General features: G+C 40.7%; 1 protein-coding gene across 1 annotated transcript; it reads left to right on the top strand.

The window, feature by feature from the left end:
• Window positions 1-8,934: 8,934 nt before the first annotated feature.
• On the top strand, window positions 8,935-20,210 carry OLR1 (oxidized low density lipoprotein receptor 1). Its single transcript, XM_047868477.1, has 6 exons — window positions 8,935-9,100; window positions 11,623-11,724; window positions 13,391-13,636; window positions 17,414-17,553; window positions 17,852-17,967; window positions 18,395-20,210. Exons 1-6 carry the CDS (start codon window positions 9,025-9,027, stop codon window positions 18,537-18,539), a joined length of 825 nt encoding a protein of 274 aa, XP_047724433.1. The 5' UTR covers window positions 8,935-9,024; the 3' UTR covers window positions 18,540-20,210.
• Window positions 20,211-20,820: the final 610 nt, after the last annotated feature.

The following is a 20,820-nucleotide window of genomic DNA, read 5'->3' as shown; positions in this document are numbered from 1 at the left end:
GGGGGCTGAACCTCTTCTCCAGGATCACGGACTGGGTGTCTGTTGCCTCCTTTCCATGCTCTGTGCTAGGTCTGACTTCCGGACCTAGAGGACTTAAGGAGACAAACTTTTCTCAGCAGTAAATCAGTTTTCTTCTTCTCGCGCGCGCGCTCTTTCTCACTCTCTTTTGTTCTGTCCTCTTATTCCCTTGGGCTTTTATTTTCTGTGGTCTTTCTCTCCCCTTTCATCCTGGCTTCTTTCTCTATTTCTACTCTGTTTTTATGTTATCCACATTCGCTTCCCCCTGCCTTCCTTCCTTCCCTATTAGTAATCCTTTCTGTAGGTCTTTAACTTTCTCCCACTGTCCCCAAAAGGAAGACATTCAGGGAGGACACATCAGTCCTCAGAATTACGTATTTCTCTAGGCAGTGGTGAGAAACTTAACTTTAGGAGGCTCAAAGGCAGATTGCTGGTGATCAAACAAGTTCTCGTCTCCATCAGAAAAAGAGTAATATTCTTGGTCCTTCACCAGCACTTTTCAGGGTGACTGTTGAATAATTGCCAACCTCCATTCACTCCCCTTCTCCATGTGATTAACCCTCCTCTCCTGCTCTCTGAAACCCTCCCCTTTACTATGTTGATAATCAACTCTCCTGGTTCTGGGTCATTTATTCTTAACCATTGCAGTAGGACTGAGAGGTTGACAAATGGACTGGAAAACTCTCCCATCTTTGAGGAAAGCAGGTTTGGAGATTAGAATGTTTGGGTGGTGACCACGAAATTCCCCTCTACCCTGACTTCAGTTCTCATTGAAACAGATAAGTCAGACAGACACATACAAAAAATGTTCTAGCTGGGTTCCAAGATCTATAGGTCTTTAGGTTTCTGTCTCTGTCTCTGTCTCTCTCTCTTAAATAAAATCTAAAGTCAGAATAAAAATAAGCACACATCGGGGCATCTGGGTGGCTCAGTCCGTTAAGCATCTGACTTTAGCTCAGGTCATGATCTCGCAGTTTGTGAGTTCAAGCCCCGCGTCGGGCTCTGTGCTGCCAGCTCGGAGCCTGGAGCCTGTTTCAGATTCTGTGTCTCCTTCTCTCTCTCTGCCCCTCCACTGCTCACGCTCTATGTCTCTCTCTCTCTCTCAAAAATAAATAAACATTAAAAATTTAAAAATGAGCAAACATGGCAAGGGAATAGTTGTAAAGAAACATATCTATAGGAACAAATGAATGCTGTATCAGTGATTTATACTTAAGTCAGAAATCATTTACTTCATAAAGTATTTCAAAAAAAAAACTTCCATGTGCAAAGTATTTCATAAGAAAATTAGACATTAGTTTACACACATATATCTGTCTCGTAAGAATTGAATAAAACCACCTTTTAGATCGTATCTAATTTTACTGAGTGATTGTTGAGGGCAACTGTGGGGTGGGATTGATTCGAAGAGTCCCCACACAGCATTAAATGAGCATGGAGAATATAACTTTTTTTTCTCTTTCTCTCTTAGCTAAGGAAATCAAGTAGTGACAGAAAAGCCTGGTGATTAGATAGCCTTAAGTTCCAAAACTAAATGATCATTGCGTTATTTTTTTAAAAGTAAGGAGGATGGAGCTAAGATGAAGAGTATTTTTCAAATCTTAGCAGAAAACTTGGCAAGGTGGAAGGTATTTCGTAGGACCGGGAGACCAGAAAATCCCTGGCTCTCTACTAAATTATTATGTCGTTTCTCCAAGCCTTAATTTTCCCTTGTACAAAACAGGAGAGGAATGCTCACTTGATTTGCCCTAGATGTTGTTTCATAGAGAAAATACCACCAAAGACATGAAGGATTTTTATTAGAATATTTCTATTTCTATTTAGAGTGTCCTGCACATGATAACATCACTAATCTTTCCCTTCTCTCTCCCTTGTCAGGGATACAATAGAGTATCATGGCTAAGAACCTAGCTAGGTTACCTGGGATTAAATACCTGCTTTCTCACTCAATAGCTGTGTAATCTTGGGCAAGTTATTATGTCCCTGTTGGGTCAGCTTCATTCTATCTAAAGTGGGGTAATAATAATAATGTTACTTCATAGACTTATAGAGATTCAATAAGGTAATGTGTGTGAAATGCACATAATTGTCCTGATGTAACCGGTATTTTAGAAGTGTTAACTAGGATTCTCTTGATTTCCATTCAGTTTTACCGGTGACTTCACCTTCAGTATGCTGAATGACTGATGTCCTGTCAGTATATTATTACCATGGCCATGTTTTAGCTTTCCTGGTATTCCAATTTTGAATATTTCCCCTTGCTGTTCTGGCCATCTCTTCCCCAATCATGCCAGCCAAACCTGAGTGAACAGGTTTGCCCATTACCATGATCTTTGCCCCCACTGCACTTTCCTGCATGTGATTGCCATCACCTTTTTGCCCTCCAGCTTTCTAACAGGTTTGAACAAAACACGATTCTTTTAATGACCTCCTTGTTAATATTCTTTCTTAGAATAACTACTGCATTTTTTTTTTCCCTCACTGGATTATTCTTCAGAGAAGTAGAACTTCTTGTTTATCCTAATGAGAGTGATTATGCCTTGTGGCAATTTTAACGCCCAGTTCTGTCCCTGTCAAAACCTCTACATCCTGAATGTTGAGAGAGGAGAGAGGATCCATGTAGGAAGACTAAACAGGGTACAGACTGGAAGGGAAGGTGGCTGAGATGGAGGGGAACGACCTCATTTCAATCCTACACAATCTTGTAGTTCTATTAAGTTTGTGAATCATTAGCTTTTGACCAGGTTGTTAAAGACTTGGAGTGGAACCAATGGAGGGTACATGTACATAGAGGTCTTTCACTTATGCCTCAGGAAATTGTTATACAAAACTTGTAACAAGTGGAGCTAAAAAATTACTTGTTTCTGGCCCCTTTGATTATTCTCCTTTTGACCTTGCCTATGTCAGATGACCAACCATGAATTCCCTTCCTTTCTGTGCCTCAGTGAAATAGAGTCCAGGACTATCTTTACTGTGAGTCACCAAGCATGAGTTATAAAGTGTTGAGCAGTGAGTTGGGCCACACCCGTAGCTTCAAAAATAGATAATAAAGCAGAAGACATCAGTTTCATCTTGCTACGACTCTACCAGGAAGTGCTCTATCTTATGAATCAAGATTGCAATGTAAGCATTGAGTGACAACCTCAGAGGCATTGACACTCAGGATTCGATTTAAGGGCATTTAACAAAATAGAAGGGATTAAGTTTATCAAAGTATTATTAGTTTTATATACCATATAACACATTACCACAAATTTTATGAGCACACATTACACATATATATATATATATATATATATATATATATATATATCTCACAGTGTCTGTGGATCAGAAGTATGAGCACAGATTGGTTGGGTCTTCTACTTAGGGTCTCACAGGCTGAGGTCAAGATGTCTTCTGGGTTGTATTCCCATCAGAAGACTCAACTGGGGAAGCTACCTCAGGCGGGAATTCATTTCTTTGTTTTTTAATGTTTCATGTATTTGTTTTGAAAAGGGGAGAGAGAAAGAATGGGAGGGGCAGAGAGAGAAGGAGAGAGAGAGAATCCCAGGCAGGCTCCTTGCTGCCAGCACAGAGGGCGCTGAGCTCGATGTGGGGCTCAAACTCACAAACTGAGATCCTGACCTGAGCCAAAATCAAGAGTCAGATGTTTAACTGACTGAGCCACCCAGGAGGAATTCATTTCTTTGTGGTTATAGGATTTCTTTAAGCTTGCTTCTTTAAATCTGGCCAAGAGGAGGGAGAGAAACTTTAGCAAAATAAACACTATAACTTATGTAATCACAAATACATAATCATATACATTCTATCACTTTGGCACATCCAAACCACGGATACCACCCACACTGAAGGGGAGAAGATTACACAAGGGCATGAACAACATCAGGGGGCAGCAAATGAGAACTAGTTAAAGTCTGTGAATTTTGTCCAGCTATCTGCCACGAAAGGATTGTAGAAATTATCCCACAGGTTTTGAAACCCAAACGTCCATCAATGCATGAACGGATAAACAAAATGTGGGATACATAAACGTCCATCAATGGATGAACGGATAAGCAAAATGTGTGTATATACATACAATGGGATATTATTCAGCCTTAAAGAAAATTCATGGGGCACCTGGGTTGCTCAGTCGGTAAAGCATCCAACTTCGGCTCAGGTCATGAACTCACAGCTCGTGGGTTCCAGCCCCACGTCGGGCTCTGTGCTGACAGCTCAGAGCCTGGAGCCTGCTTCGGATTCTGTGTCTCCCTCTCTCTCTGGCCCTCCTCTGCTGGTGCTCTGTGTCTCTGTCTCTCAAAAATAAACATTAGAAAAAATAAAAAGAAACTTCTGAGACGTACTACAGCACGGACAGATCGTGAAGCCCTAATCTAAGTGAAATAAGCCAGACACAAAAGGACAGATATTGTATGTTTCCACTTATATGAGGTACCTGGAGTAGTCAAGTTCATAGAAAGAGAAAATAGAATGGTGGTTTCCAGGAACGGGGAGAAGGAAGAAATGAGGAGTTATGTTAGTCACGGTCCTCTAGAGAAACAGGACCAATAAGAGGGTGCATATTTATAGAGAAAGATGTATGGTAAGAAACTGACTCATGCAATTATGGAGACCGGCAAGCCCGAATCTGTAATGTGGAGCAGCAGGCTTGAGACCCAAGAGAGCCAAGGTGAAGTTCCAACCCAAAGGCTGGCTGCTGGAGAATATTTTCTTATTTGGAGGAAGATTAGTGTCTTTGTTCTATGCAGGCCTTCAACGGATTGAACGAGGCCATGCGCATTATGGAGGGAAATCTTTACCCCACTGACTAAGATGGGAATCTCATCCAAAAACATTCTCAGGGAAGCTCAGAAAAATGTTTGACCAGATATCTTGGCACCCTGTGGCCCAGACAAGTTGACACATATTACTCACCATCACTGGAGTCACTGTTCGAAGATTACAGAGTTTGGGGCACCTGGGTGGCTCAGTTGGTCAAGGGTTAAGCGTCTGACATCGGCTCCATGATCTCAGGCTCTGTGCTGACAGCTCGGAGCCTGGAGCCTGCTTCGGATTCTGTGTCTCCCTCTCTCTCTCTCTCTGCCCTACCCCACTCGCACTCTGTCTCTCTTTCAAAAATAAATAAACATTAAAAAAATGAAAGAAAAAAGCAAGATTACGGAGTTTCGGGGCACCTGGGTAGCTCAGTCAGTTAAGTGTCTGACTTCGGCTCAGGTCATGATCTCATATAGTTCGTGAGTTCGAGCCTTGCATCTGTCAGCACACAGCCTGCTTGGGATCCTCTCTCCTTCTCTCTCTGCTCCTCCCCTGCTCTCACTCTCTCTCTCTCTCTCTCAAAATAAATAAATAAACTTAAACAAAATTTTTTAAAATTAAAAAAAATGAAAATTACAGAGCATTAAGTTGGAGGAGAAGAACAGTGAGCTGAGTTCTTGTCTGGCTTCAGGTAGAAAAGAGACGTTTAGTACATCTCTTACAGTTTCTGGGCATTAGCTCCACTTTCTCAAAATAAAGAACGAAGACATATTTTCCTTAAATGCCTTTGTATTTTCAAAATCCAGCTTATGCTGGTGATGTTTTAGTAGCTGAGAACCTCAAGTATTAACGGCCTACTGTTTGCAGAATATTATAACCTATATGGTATTCCAGGGTGATAGGAAAGAATAAGCTTTTCTTTTTTTTTTTTTTTAATTTTTTTTTTAACGTTTATTTATTTTTGAGACAGAGACAGAGCATGAACGGGGGAGGGAGACACAGAATCTGAAACAGGCTCCAGGCTCTGAGCCATCAGCCCAGAGCCCGACGCGGGGCTCGAACTCACGGACCGCAAGATCGTGACCTGAGCTGAAGTCGGCCGCTTAACCGACTGAGCCACCCAGGCACCCCAGAATAAGCTTTTCTTAATAGAAGGGGATCCAACTTTACTCGTAAAGAGCTTGTAATTTGTTGGAGAGAGGGAATAACTTTAATGGAATGGAAAATCAATAGAGTGCTCTATTAGAGTATATAAAGTGAGGGGGGTGGGTGGGAAACTGATGATGTAGCAGGATTCTTGCACAGAGAATCGTGACACAGAGGCTTTTCTTTCCAAGAAGCAATTTTATTCCTGCGGGCACCCCTCAGTTGGGTTTGCACCCGAAGAACTGAGCCCCGTACACCGCGTGGTATAATTTTTAAAATGTATTTTCTACTTCCTTGTCTCCCATAAACGGTAACACACAAATATGTAGTCTGATTAAGTGGTCTTATGTTACAAGATCGTGAAGGATGTTGTCATATATGGCCCGGTTGCCTTGAGGTAATTGTTTTTGTTTTCTTTCCTTAGGAAGGGGACTCTACCACAGTGATGGCAATCCTACCTATAGATATTAAGTGCAGAGGATTTTTTAAGAAAAAAAAAAATGTATTTGAAGGGAGTACAGGATTTGTAGAGCTCATCACCAGGTCCCGGACTGCTTAGGGAGCATCTTATGAGTATTGACCCCAAGCACAATGGATGATTATTTGGTCCTTGGTTTTGTGGGTGGGGTGTGAAGGTGAACATCTGAAGTCTGAGAAATCTAGCTCAATCTTAGGCCTCCTTCAAAGAATGTTGTTCTTTCTAGTCCTGGGTGTATCTTTGGGTGTTTTAGCTACACGGTCACATATGTCTTTCCAAGACACTTCTTCCTAGGACAATCCATAAAAGGTAACTAGCTCACAAGAAAAATGTGCTACGTCCAGATGCCTGAGTGGCTTAGTTCGTTAAGCGTCCGACTTAGGTCATGATCTCACAATCTGTGGGTTCAAAGCCCGCATCGGGCTCTGGGCTGACAGCTCAGAGCCTGGAGCCTGCCTCAGATTCTGTGTCTCCCTCTCTCTCTGCCCCTCCCCCCCTCAAAAATAAATAACCATTAAAAAAGGAAAAATGTGCCATGTCAACAAGTATACATCTGTATCTCATCTTAATCCACGAGAATATTGATGGCACACAAAATAATTGAGTCACTGTGGGGAATGATAAAGTGTCCTCTTCCTTGAGATGTAATTTCAGCATTTATTAATTCACTATCAAAAACACTTTCCTGAGATTCTATTTATGCAAAAGTCGCCGTGGTGAATTCAGGCAGCAATCTTGCTTTCTGGCACTTACAGTCAAGGGACGTTGGGTAGCGCTTGCGTGAGAAAGGTAAGTAGCATTGATTTGTTACAAGCTGATTTGACCAGGATATATTTGCTACATGCTGAGCTTTTCTGGTGAACTGTATCACAGAGCAAAACTTTAAGTGACAGATGAACTATGTTCAGTTTGGTCTCAGATACCTGGCACAGAAAAAGGGAAAATAAAAAATCCAGGGAGGAGGAGGGAAACGGAATCCTAATTAGGCTGTCAATAGCAGTAATTTTTCTTCATAGTTTCCTAGATATTTTATTTATGTATGCATATTTTTTCAATGTTCTTTTATGTATTCCTTCTTTTTATTTTTTTCCCTGGCATAGTTTAAAGCAAATTCCAGATATCCCATCATTCTGCCCATAAATACTTCAGAAAATATCTCTAGTAAATAAGAACTTTTAAAGAAGCATGTAGAGGCGTCTGGGTGGCTCAGTCAGTTGAGCGTCCGACTTCAGTTCGGGTCATGATCTCATGAGTTCAAGCCCCGCGTCAGGCTCGCGACTGTCCTCTCAGAGCCCACTTTGATCCTCTGTCCCCTTCTCTCTTTGCCCCTCCCTCATTCATGCTCTCTCTCTCTCAAAAGTGAAAAATGTTTTTAAAAGTATGCATAACTGCAGTAAGACATTTCTTCTCTGGTTAGGAGGTTGTAAAGGAAAAATAGGTGAGAATTCTATCAATGAATTCATATAGTCATCCTTACGGCGAGATCAATGAAGAGTCTTGTGACTCCAATTATGTGTAAAATGTATTCTTTTCTGGGTAATTCAACTATGCTAAGTATTACTACTACTAATATTATAACTATAATTTATTGAGCTCTTATGTTTGAAGTACAGTACTTAGCATTTTCAGCCAATATTTCACATGAATCTTTATAGCAACATTATCAACATCATCCAGTGGACATTCCAGTGTCCCAATTTATAGACAAAGACATAGATCCAAGGGCTTCTGGTTGGCTGAGTCACTTAAGTGTCTGACTTCGGCTCAGGTCAAGATCTCATGGTTCAAGAGTTCAAGCTCTGCCTCAGGCTCTGTGCTGACAGCTCAGAGCCTGGAGCCAGATTCAGATTCTGTGTCTCCCTCTCTCTCTGCCCTTCCCTGGCTCACACTCTGCCTGTCTCTCTCTCCTTTGGAAAAAAAATAAATAAACATTAAAAAGAAGAAGAAAAAAGACAATTCTCTAAAAAATAAAAAAACAAAAAAAAACCCACATAGGTTCAGAATGTTAAGTAATTCTCCAAGATTATAGATCAAGGGCTTAGCAAAGGAAAGATTTGAAACTAGCTCCCTCTGGCTCCAGTGTTCTCACTGGTACGATGTTATACTGCCACTGTATGAAAGAGTGCTTCGAATTAAGTTCTAAAATTATCATGGTCATCATGGCTAGAGATGAATCCTGTGATTACCTCAAAAATTTCTGATCTATTGCTGATTGAAACAGTCAGAATTAAAAGAGACTTATGAAAGTTACAACATAGAGAAAGTCTGCTACAGTGAAATAAACAAATAGGGACACGGGAATTATGGACAGAGGAAACTGGCTCTCCTCTAATGCTCACGGAAAATACAGTTTTCCCTTTCATAAATTACCTAGTGAAACATCCTGAAATACTTAGCAGAATCGCCACTTTCCCCACTTGCAATAGACATAACCCAAGAATTTGCGTCAGCCGACTTCCCAGTGTGAAGCAAAGCCTCTTCTTCCTCCTACCAATGATTGAGTCATTCTTCAATTAGATAGATAGCAGTAGCTATTTAAACACTCCAGCAGGAGCTCACCAATTTTTACTTTATGCAGAAGTCCTTGACTGCTTCACTCTCTCATTCTTGGAGTGAATTTGGAAATGATTTTTGATGACCTTAAGAGTACGACTATGAAAGACCAACCCGACCAGAAGCCAAATGGAGAGAAAGCTAAAGGTACTAGGGGTGGGTGAACGTACATAGGGACAGAATTCCAGGATTAGCTCAACATGTAAATGAACTGAATAGAGGATTAGACAGCTTAAACACCAGAGTGTGGAAAAACAGTGTAGAATTAACACTTGCTTAAAAGAAAGAAAAATTAGATGCGAATGAACTAACTTGCTTTGAATGATGATGTAGCAGATACTAATAACTTTTATGGAACATTTATCATAGGCTGTGTTCTCTGATATCCTCTCTATGTGCATTACTTCTCTGAATCTTTACATCTTGAAATTAGGACTATTATAATCCCCCTTTTTACAGAGGACTAATTGGGGATCAGGGGAATTAACAAAACCACTCATTTTCAGGCAGCTAGAATTGTATCACAACCTCCTCTTTATCAAGAATCCAATCCATCAGAAGGTTAAGGAGATGTTGAATTCACCCAGTGTATACAATGATACTTTTTATAATAAGTCTTCTTGAGGCATTGCAAAAACAGGATATCTTTTTATGAATTATCCAAAGCAGATGAAATGGTATTCAGTATAGTTGAGCGCAAATCACGTTTTATTGTGTACCACTGCCTTGAAAATTGTAATTTTTTGATATATACGGTAAGTTAAACTCCTTAAATGTAAATTAACTCATAATCCCAATTCCACAGACAGTCTGAGTACATTGCCTTTTATCTTATACCCATTCCCAGAGAAAGGAATAAAATACAAATAGGGGAAGTTGTATTTGTACAATACAAGTGTTGTCAGGAATTTGGATAAAGACATTCCAGGTCATGTTCCCATAAACAAGATAGAAATTTCCCTCAACAGGGAAAATAAGTTTGAACATGGAATGATTGAACATTTGACTTGCTGAACTTGGTATGAAAACAGTGCTGTCATTTACAGGTAAACCTACAAGTCAACAATAGTCATTTGTTCATTCATTCATTCATTCATTCACTCATTCTTCATGTAGTAAATAGGCCTGAATTTTATTACCATTATGAAGCTAAATCTTCTCTCAGAACCTGATTAGATCAATCACCTACTACAAAGAATCCAATTGCTTTCTGATCAGAAAATCACTACCGGGAGCCGAGATTGGGTTAATGGTCTCTACCTACCCAGGAAATGGGACAAAGGGTGACCTGTAGAAAATGGGAGTATGTGCCTTCCCCACACAGGTGTGGATCCTGTGATTTCTTCTAAAAATTCAGGAGTTTCATCGCTCAAGAGTGGTAGACATACTTGGTCTTCTATAGTATAGAATGAATACAGACCAAAGGAAAATATTGGTTGAAAGATTTACACAGATATCTACCCCCAAGCTAGGATTAGGCAATTATTTGCAAGAGACACAACTATCTCCTACTTCTCTGCCAATTTGCCATATACACTCTAGGAGCTTAACAACTTTTGAACCAACTGTATTTCTTCCTGTTACAATTTCTATTGTGTCTGTCTCATCTGTGAAGTCTAACAGAAGTGCTTTTGACATAATGAGAACTCTGTGAATATATTCGACCATTGATTGATTTGGATCTTTGCACATTCACACTGGAAATTTGTGATGCAGTGTTCTAAGCTGCATAGCGGCTAACAGATTAAAGGCCTATGTTTGGATCTTAACATCTGTGTGATCTTGTACAATTCACTGAAACTTTGGGTTTCCTTGTCTACATATAAAGGATAACATGACCAGTGCCTTATTTGTGTATTGTACAGGGTGAGAAGTCCAGATGCGTTATGTGAGATATTTTCCTGCTGAACCAAAATATCTGTGCTTTTTTTAGCGGTGGAACACGTAATTAGGCATTCATATACCTGGGAGCTGCATGATTTATTTTTATCTATAATAATGATGAACTTTCTTCTTGCAACTACAGGGCCACAGCTGGTGTGAGTATAGGACATGACATTAATATGAGTCAGAGTAGTACTGAAGTTTCATTCCTATTTTTGTTTGGTCAATAACCTCAGTTCTAAGATGTAATTTCAGTAGAATAAAAATTGAAAGCACAAAAACAATTCTTTGAGGCAATCTGTTGATTAACTGACTAAAGCTTATTTGCTTGGTATCTGACCTTCTTTTATGGTACGCTACTTATAAAATACACTGTACGTGAGGTCTGTGTGTGTGTGTGTGTGTGTGTGCGTGCGCGTGTACATGCGCACACACGATCTATACTAAAAATATAAAGTTGATCGAACAAAGTTGGACTGAGGGTTTCTTGGAAAGTCACTGTAGGGAGAATGGATGAGTATAAGCTTTAGAATCGGATACCTAACATCACATACCTGGTATTGAATCCTGGCTCTTAAACAGCGTCAAATGTGTGACCATGGGTAAATTACTTATATTATCTGTATTTTTCATCTATAAATATGGGTAATGAACTATTGGCAGAGCCCTTGGGAGGACTAGAGGTAAGGAGTGCAAAGTACCAGGTACAGACAGTTTCCAAAGAATTGCTTGACATCTTGCGTCCATCGTTTATGTCCTTCTGATTCAATCCTCTATCATTCTAGGTCTTTATTTTCTTTCTTCTCGGTGGTGGTGCCCTGCCGCTGTGCTTCTAGGGGTCCTTTGCTTGGGATTACTGGTGACTCTTATCATGCTGATAATGCAAGGTAAGTACTAGCACAGGGAAATGATGGAGGACAAAGTGAGAACTTGCAAATGTGGTTAATTCATTGGTTTCATAACAACTACAAACATCCTTGATTTGGATGCGTTTTAGGCAAACTGTTTTTAGAATGAGCTGGAAGATGAGTAAGTGTATTGTGCTTATCCCTCAAGTTGACTGGGACATGGAATGAAGATTATGAATGGTGGGTTTTTGTTTTGTTTTGTTTTTATAACTTCATGGGTAAAGTCTGTTTAAATCCTGGAATGATGAGAAAGAAAATAATTGGAAGCAATTAAGCCACGAGATCCCCTAAGAGACCCAGAAGGAAACGAAATGTCATACAGTTCACACTGAGTTTTAATAGAGGTGATTAAATACCAATTTAAAGTTAAGAATCAGAGGGGCATCTGGGTGGCTCAGTCAGTTACGCATCTGTCTCTTGATTTCGGCTCAGGTCATGATCTCATGATTGGTTTGTGAGTTTGAACTCTGCGTCGGGCTTCGTGAGGATGGCACGGAGGCTGCTTGGAATTCATTCTCTCTCTTTCTCTCTCTCTCAAAAATAAATAAATAAAGTTAAAAAATAAATTTAAGAATCAGAAACACCCTCTTAATAAATGAAACACTTAAAATAAATGTAATTCGAATTTATAATATGGCCATTCAGAAAAGAGGATGTTGACAGGAAAAGAAGTGATAAGAAGAATGAGAATGCCCAAGAAGGAATGAAAATGGTACAGATCACCCGCCTCATCTGCCTGTGTATTTAACTTGTAGATCTGGGTTATTTCATCTATCTAGAATCTAGATGATTACAGCCTTTGAAGTGCTATTTGTCTCTCAGTTGTTGGTTAAGATCACAAACTATTTTTTCGATCTGTTAACACTTAAGGCCTTCCCTAATGACTAGAACTGCCCTTGACTCAGTGGTGGTGACTGGATGAGTCCTCCTGTGAGAAGAATCACTTTACAACAGAGTCAGATCTGGCCTTCCAGCCAACGGGTCTGTTTTGTACCGAACCATCAAGCTTCCAGAACTGAGACATTTGACCCTTAATATTAGTTGCCTGTTAGATTTCACAAACTTTATGCTCTCCTCACCCTTCCTAAAATGTGCTGAAGAAAAGGCAAAAAAAAAAAAAAAAATCCTAAGAAACAAAAAACGTTTGAAACTGTTCTGACATAGCAACTTAAAATCTGTGTCTCCAATAAAAGGGTGTCACAGTTTTTAAATAAAATTAGGAAGTTCAAAAGGGTAGTGAGTTAGCAGAAGAATAAAGAAACAGTAGATCATTAATGACAATTGCTCGTGATAATGAGTCTGGTTAGCATCTATTTGAGACTGTATTTTATTTATGTCACTGATATACCACTTATCTTATGATTGCTTTTAAACTTGTCTGTAACCATCAATAATAAGTAAAATCCTATTTTGTTTTGTTTCATCAAAAGTGCTTGTGACAGTTCCTGATATTTAGACAAAATACTGCAGAAATACCCAATAACTTTTTAATCCATAATTTCTGAGTAAATTTGGCTCATTTTCCAGCAGTTTCTTTGCTGTCAAAATAGATTATTTGATTGGATTCTTTGGTTTCCTCAAAATCCAGTGGAGGGATTTTTACTGGGGATTGGTTAATGGAGTTCTTATTTCAGCTCTGATTTAGTATCACAGGTGTCTGGTCTCCTAAAGCAACATCAAGCAAACCTTACCCACCAGGAAATTATACTGGAGGGACAGATTTTAGCACAGCAGCAGGCAGAAAAAGCTTCCCAGGAGTCAGAAAAGGAACTCAAGGAGATGATAAAAAACCTTACCCAGAAGCTGGATGAAAAATCGAAGAAACAGATGGAACTTCATCACCAGAACCTGAATCTCCAAGAAGCTCTGAGGGAAGCAGCAAACTTTTCAGGTATGGAGGGTGGAAAGGGATCTCTTCTTTACTTAAAAAAAAAATTTCTTTTAAGTATTTATTTTTGGGAAAGCGCAAGCAGGGGAGGGGCAGAGAGAGGGTTAGAGGATCTGAAGCCGACTCTGTGCTGACAGGCTGCAACAGTGAGCCCATTGTGGGGCGCCCGCTCAGGAACCCGGGAGATCATGACCTGAGCCCAAGTCAGGTGCTCAACCGATTGAGCCACCCAGGCGCCCCGAACTCTTCTCAATTTTTAAGATTCTAGTTTTGAGACTTTTCTGGAAGAATGCTCCCACCCCTACCCTGTGCCACAGATTCTTACTTCTTTCCATTCTAATGTATCTGAATCATTGATTTCTTTTCCTACGGGGTTTCCTTTGTCCCTGGGTAGCTCTACATTAACTTTATGCTATAACACTATTTCTTAAAATACGCTACATCTGTTTAAATTAAATCAGCGGAGGCAGGCTGACCTGAAGTGTTGGGTAGGTACTTTAGATAAGAAAAAAAAATAAAATACGAAGAAATTCAGTTTATCTAAGAAGAATTGATTTAATCTCAGAATCTAGGAGGCAGGTGGAAACAGCATCTATAAGAAGGGGATGATGATGTGAATTCTGCTGTTATTACAGAGTTATCTGTGTCATTTAGTCTTTCTACAACATGCAATTAAATCAGGCATATGCTTTTCATCATAGGGAGATTTAAGGGATGTGAGACGGAGATCCTTTCAGAGATGCATTGCTTCCTTGAAGGTGTATGGAGTGCCCTATTCTCAGCATTAGTAACTAACTACCACTAGTAAACAAAGATTTCTCCAGTTTCTTGCTTGTACATGTCAGTGGATCTCAACGATGTAATTTATTTGAAAAAAGATTATGTGATAACAGTTCTCAAATACCCACAGATCGCTTTGGTTTAAGGATGAGAAAAATTGATAGCCAGATAAGTTAAATGATAATAATAACGATACATAGTTTTTATAAAGTTTTGGAGTTAATAAAGCCCTTCAATATTTAGAGGGTTATTTAACTTTCCAAAAGAAGAGAGATTTTTAGATAAATTGATCTTTAGCAAGTGTCAAACATGTTATTTCATCTTTTTATTTTTTAAGTAATTTTTTTAACTTTATTTATTTTTTTTAAAAATTTTTTTTTTCAATGTTTTATTTTATTTTTGGGACAGAGAGAGACAGAGCATGAACGGGGGAGGGGCAGAGAGAGAGGGAGACACAGAATCGGAAACAGGCTCCAGGCTCTGAGCCATCAGCCCAGAGCCTGATGCGGGGCTCGAACTCACGGACCGCGAGATCGTGACCTGGCTGAAGTCGGACGCTTAACCGACTGCGCCACCCAGGCGCCCCTTTAACTTTATTTTTATTTGAGAGAGAGCTAGAGAGCAAGCAGAGGAGGAACAGAGAGACAGGGAGACAGAATCCCAAGCCCAATGTGGGGCTCGAACCCACGAACTGTGAGATCATGACCTGAGCTGAAGTCGAGTCAGATGTTTAACCAACTGAGCCACCCAGGCGCCACTCAACTCTTTATTGAAGAGGGAGCTATTGAGGAAACGAAAAGACTACATTATCTCTAATAAGGTGTAAGGAAGGAGACTAACATATCAAGGACAGGAATGTTTACATAAGCAGACATAGCCACATACCAACCAAATGATTTATTCCCCAGGTGGGTCTGTGAAATCATTTTTTTAATCAGTTGTGTGAGATTAAATCTACATCACGGCCATCCGGAACCATCTCCCAGAGATTTCAGGCATGGACAACCAATCAAAAATAATAAGCAATGTGTTTTTCACGGGTAGATAGCCCAGGTAAAACATTCCATTCCTTGACCGCGTCAGATAAAGGCCAATTAGCAGATAAAGTACCGCTTTTCACCAAGCAGAAGATTCTCAAAAACATTAATAGTAAAATGCCACATGCAAACAACTAACCAGCTTTCTCAAGTTTGAGACAAGTTTTGAGTACGAAATTAGCGGTGGCTGTCAACCTTTGGCGTGCAACATTGCCACTCCGGTAGCTCTTAAGAAATGGCCATGTCCACGTTTACCCCAAGATTCTGTATCAAAATGCCTCGAAGGGCACCAAGAAATATTTCTTCAATTGATTGAAACTCAGGAGTTTGAGAGGTAGTGCCATGTAGCGATTCAACACGCGGTTCCTCGAGGGACCTGCCAAGGTTCCCATTCCCATACATTCCCATTTCCTCCGTGTGCCCAACGAAGAACAGGAATGAAACCTATTTGGCCATGTTGTTATGAGGATGAAACGAGTTAACATGTGGAAAGAACTGCCAACATTTTGGGGCCCATAGTGATGTTGCCTTTGTTAAATAAAACAAAAAGTTTTTTTTTAATTAAACGAGGGGTGCTTGGCTGGCTCAGGTGGTGGAGTGTGTGACTCTTGACCTTGGAGCTGTGAGCTGAAGTCCCACCTTGGAGGTAGGATTTACTTTTAAAAAATTAAAAGAAATACAGGTGGTTCGAATGCCACATATGGCTATGTATTGAACAGCACATGTCTAGAAATAGGAAGCTCAGTAATTTTTTTCACGTTTATTTATTTTGAGGGAGAGAACGCGCAGGCACGCCGTGTGCGAAGAGTTGGGGGAGGGGAAGAGAGAGAGGGAAAGAAAGAATCCCGAGCAGGCTCCATGCTGAACATGGAGGGGCTCAATCGCACAAAGGTGAGATCATGACTGTGAGATCATGACCTAAGCCGAAATCAGTCGGACGCTTAACTGACTGATGCCACCCAGATGCCCCCAGTAAGCACAGTATTGAAGCCTAAATTCATTATTTGAAAAACCGAAGTTTTTAAATGCATAAGCATACTTTTTTTTATATAAAGATTTTATTTCTAAATTATCTCTATGATCAGCATGGGGTTCAAACCCACAACCCTGAGATCAGGAGTTACGCCTTTCACCGACTGAGCCAGCGAGGTGCCCCCGGTGTATCTTTTTAATAGCAGAATTGCTATTATGTATCCATTCCCCAAATTTTTACTTCCATTACTCCAAACAGAACTTTAAAAAATAGATCAGAGGGGCGCCTGTGTGGCTCAGTCGGTTGGGCGACCGACTTCGGCTCAGGTCATGATCTCACGGTCCGTGAGTTCGAGTCCCGCATCGGGCTCGGTGCTGACAGCTCAGAGCCTGGAGCCTGTTTCAGATTCTGTGTCTCCCTCTCTCTCTGCCCCTCCCCTGTTCATGCTCTGTCTCTCTCTGTCTCAGAAATAAATAAACGTAAAAAAAAAAAATTAAAAAAAATAGATCAGATTCTCAAGTTATATGTCAGCTCAATTTTGCTTTTCGACAGCCTTGCTTTTAATTTAGTGTACTAAAATCAGAATACTTGAAGAGAAATAAAGACTCCGAGTCTCTTGAGGGATTTGCAGAGTCTGGGTATAATTCTAATTAAGAAGAGATGATAGGTGGTGTGACTGGATGGCTCAGTTGGTTAAGCATCCGACTCTTGACTTCGGCTCAGATCATGATCTTGTGGTTTTTGAGTTCGAGCCCTGTGTCAGGCTCTGTGCTGACGGTGCGAAACCTGCGTGAGATTCTCTCTCTCCATCTCTCTCTGCCTCCCCTCTCCCTCTTTCTCTCAAAATAAATAAGTAAACTTAAGAGAAGAGGAAGAAGAGGAGGAGGAAATGATATACATGTGACTGTCCTGTCCTGGGGGAAGACTTAAGAATTGTAGACATATTTTTACTCAGGCATCACTCACTGATTAGATATGCTATCTTCCTAGCTCCTTGTCCCCAAGACTGGCTCTGGCATGAAGTGAACTGTTACCTATACTCCTCTGGCCCGTTTAATTGGGAAAAAAGCCAGAACCATTGCTTGTCTTTGGATGCCCACATGCTGAAAATTAACAGCACAGATGATCTGGTGAGTTTTTATGGTTGTAGGTTGGGCTGGAGTATTGCCTTATGGGAAACAAACCGGGTTTACACCCTTGGGGGAAGAGCACTTGTTTGAGGATAAGAATACTTATTTTCTGGCCTCATCTGGCCACTAAGTACACACATGACCCGGGATAGAGAGGTTACATAGTATCTTCAGCTTCGTAAACATTCCTTACAGAAAGGATGTCAAAGATCTCTTTTGGTTCTGCAGTTTTGTGACTCTGATCTAAAACGACCACGCTGACTTTATCATCAATTTCGATCACTATCACTCCCCACAGGAATTCATCCAGCGAGCAAGCGCCCATTCCAGTTTCCCGTTCTGGATGGGGTTGTCTCTGAGGAAGCCGAGCAGCTCATGGCTCTGGGAGGATGGCTCTCCTTTGATGCCCCACTTGTAAGTCTCCTGTTCTTTGCTGACCCTGTGAGTGAAGCGGCTTCCACATTCCATACACTGTCTTCTTGCCAGGGAGAAGCTGGGGGAATTTCTGAACCCCTCCTTCCCCACCTCTGTCAGACAGAGACTTGCCCATTTAATCATTCCGACCTTCTCTTGAGTTTTCCTTCCCGCATTTACTACTGACTGGAAGCTTTAAGGCAAGGTTAGGGGCACCTGGGTGGCTGAGCCGACTCTTGATCTCAGTTCAGGTGGTGAGTTCAAGCCCCGCATTGGGTTCCTCCCGCTTGTGCTCGCTCTCACTCTCTTTCAAAATAAATAAATTAAAAAAACAAAACAAAACAAAACAAAACAAAACAAGGTTAAATTTCTGACCACAAGGTGGCAGTAAATCTACTTTTTTTTGTTCTTTCTTCCCCATCTGCAGGTTTCGATTCCAGGGATCTCTTTCCCAGAGGTATCCTTCAGGCACTTGTGCCTATATACAAAGGGGAGCTGTTTTTGCTGACAACTGCATTTTAACTGCATTTACTATATGTCAGAAGAAGGCGAATCTAGTGAGAGCATGGTGAATTTGAAGGCTCTGGAAGCAAAGGAGAAGACTTTTCTTCTGGAATTGAAGCTGTACTTTATCATTTAGGGGCAAAACGAGAGAGCCCTGCGAACTGCCTGTTATTAGCTGACTGCAGAATTCCTTAGCAGAGACTAGGTCTGCAGATGCCTGGCTGGAGATATCCAAAATGTTGATTCTATGTCTCTTTCTCTCGTTTTTCGCCTGGTTTCCCCAATCCCCCTGCCAGCCTTCAAACCTTCTCCCCTTTTTATGTTTTAAAATTTTACTCCTCTTCAAGTCTTGGCAGCCCTCTGTACTCAGTCCTCTACCTCAGTGCCATCTGCCCCCTCACCCTCCTAAACTGCATAGAAAATGGAAAATGGAGAACTTGACCCCCCCTGCAAGCAGAAGGCGAAAAAGGGGAAATCTGCATGGGAACAGAGCCGGTGAAGAAACAGAAAAGAGGAAAAGCCCATAATGGAATCAAGGAACTTGAGTTCTCGACCTTAAAAGCTGCCACTTGTTCGTCTTTTAAGTTGCGATCTGTCTCCACACTCCACCACTTACACACGTGCACACCCAAAACACACACACACACACACACACACACACCCCCAGAACATCACATTTTGGGGTGATTGAGATGTTCCGGGAGGTAATTATAAATAGAATCATCTTTTCAGTGACCCAAATACAATTCCTTATTGGTCTCTGAATCTGTTCTGACTTCTTCATCCTTTCTCTATCAAAGGACAGCTCAATATAGCTTTACTCCTTCAGGGGAGTATTTGTTAGAATCATGGTGCCGGGGGCAAAAATAGTTTTTGTGTTGTTTTTTTTTTTCTCCCTAAAGTACACACCATTTGTAGATGACCTCTTCTCAACTCTGTTATGTTGTGCTAATGTGGAAACATACCGGGCCAACCAGTGAAGACACTCCGTTAAGGAGCAAACTGAGCCAGCCGCGGAAACATTGCTGAACAGAAACAGACGGGATTTGAAGTATTCCTTCTATTTTCAGTGTTTCTAGTCCCCGGCTACCTCCCCTCCCAGGTTTTCCTACTTTAAAGGAAGCCTTTCCATTTCGTGGCACATAATGTAGCACCAACTGTATCCAAAAAAGAAAAGCCGGACCATTCCTAGGAAGACAGATATTCATCTGCCTTGTTGTTTGCATCAATTTCTCCCCCCTTTAAAATATTCAATGTGATTCCCTTGTATGAGTATACCCCAATTTGTGGATACATTACCTGTTGATGATCTTTTGAGTTGTTTTCGGTATTTGTCTATCACAAAATAAGGTGCTATAAACATTTGTGTACCAGCCTTTGTATGCACATAGCATTTCTCTTCTCTTGAGTAAGTGCGTAGGAGTTTAATGTCAGAACCATTCAGTAGGTGTATGTTCAGCTAGCTGAGAAATTGCCAAACGTTTCGCCCCAAACTTGTACCATTTGATATTCCCACCAGCAGTGTATGAATGTTCCAATTCCACCTCATCCTTGCTGACGCTTGGTATGGTCAGTCTTGTCACTTTACCCATTCTGATAGGCGCATGGTGGTCTATTACTCTGGTTTAATTTGCATTTCCTAAATGAAAAATAATCTTGAGATCTTTTTATTTACTTATTGTGCTTATTTACTCTCTACATATTTTCTTTGATAAAGCGCTGTACCGATCTTCTGAGAAGTTTTGAGTTCTTTGTTTTTATACTGTTACATTTCGAGAGCCCTTTGTACATGCTGGGTAAAAGTCCTTTATCAGATGTCATTTTGGTGATTTTTTTTTTTTTCAGTTTATGACTTCTCAGTCTCTGGAAAAGCAGAAAATTTTAATTTTTTTAAAAAAAATTTTTTTTCAACGTTTATTTATTTTTGGGACAGAGAGAGACAGAGCATGAACGGGGGAGGGGCAGAGAGAGAGGGAGACACAGAATCGGAAACAGGCTCCAGGCTCTGAGCCATCAGCCCAGAGCCTGACGCGGGGCTCGAACTCACGGACCGCGAGATCGTGACCTGGCTGAAGTCGGACGCTTAACCGACTGCGGCACCCAGGCGCCCCTGAAAATTTTAATTTTTGATGAAGTCCATTTTCACGTTTCTACTGCTGTCTCTAAGAACTTGTTGCCAAACTCAAGGTCACAAAACTTTCTGCTGTTTTCTTCTAGACATTTTATAGTTTCAGGCTTTACACAGAAACCTGTAATTTATTTTGAGTTAATTTGTGAGCCAGGTACTAAAGCACTTTCTCTTTCCGTCTTATTTTTCTTTTTCCATAAGGATGTTCGCTTGTCTTAGCA

The sequence above is a fragment of the Prionailurus viverrinus genome, chromosome B4 (assembly GCF_022837055.1).
Source record: "Prionailurus viverrinus isolate Anna chromosome B4, UM_Priviv_1.0, whole genome shotgun sequence".
Lineage (NCBI taxonomy): Eukaryota > Metazoa > Chordata > Mammalia > Carnivora > Felidae > Prionailurus > Prionailurus viverrinus.
This window is presented reverse-complemented; position numbering and strand designations above follow the sequence as displayed.

Coding starts and splice junctions, on each gene's coding strand:
- OLR1 (XM_047868477.1), top strand. CDS start 9,025: ATGATTTTTGATGACCTTAAGAGTACGACTATGAAAGACCAACCCGAC. Junction 9,101..11,622: donor AAATGGAGAGAAAGCTAAAG/GTACTAGGGGTG, acceptor CTATCATTCTAG/GTCTTTATTTTCTTTCTTCT. Junction 13,637..17,413: donor GGAAGCAGCAAACTTTTCAG/GTATGGAGGGTG, acceptor CTATCTTCCTAG/CTCCTTGTCCCCAAGACTGG.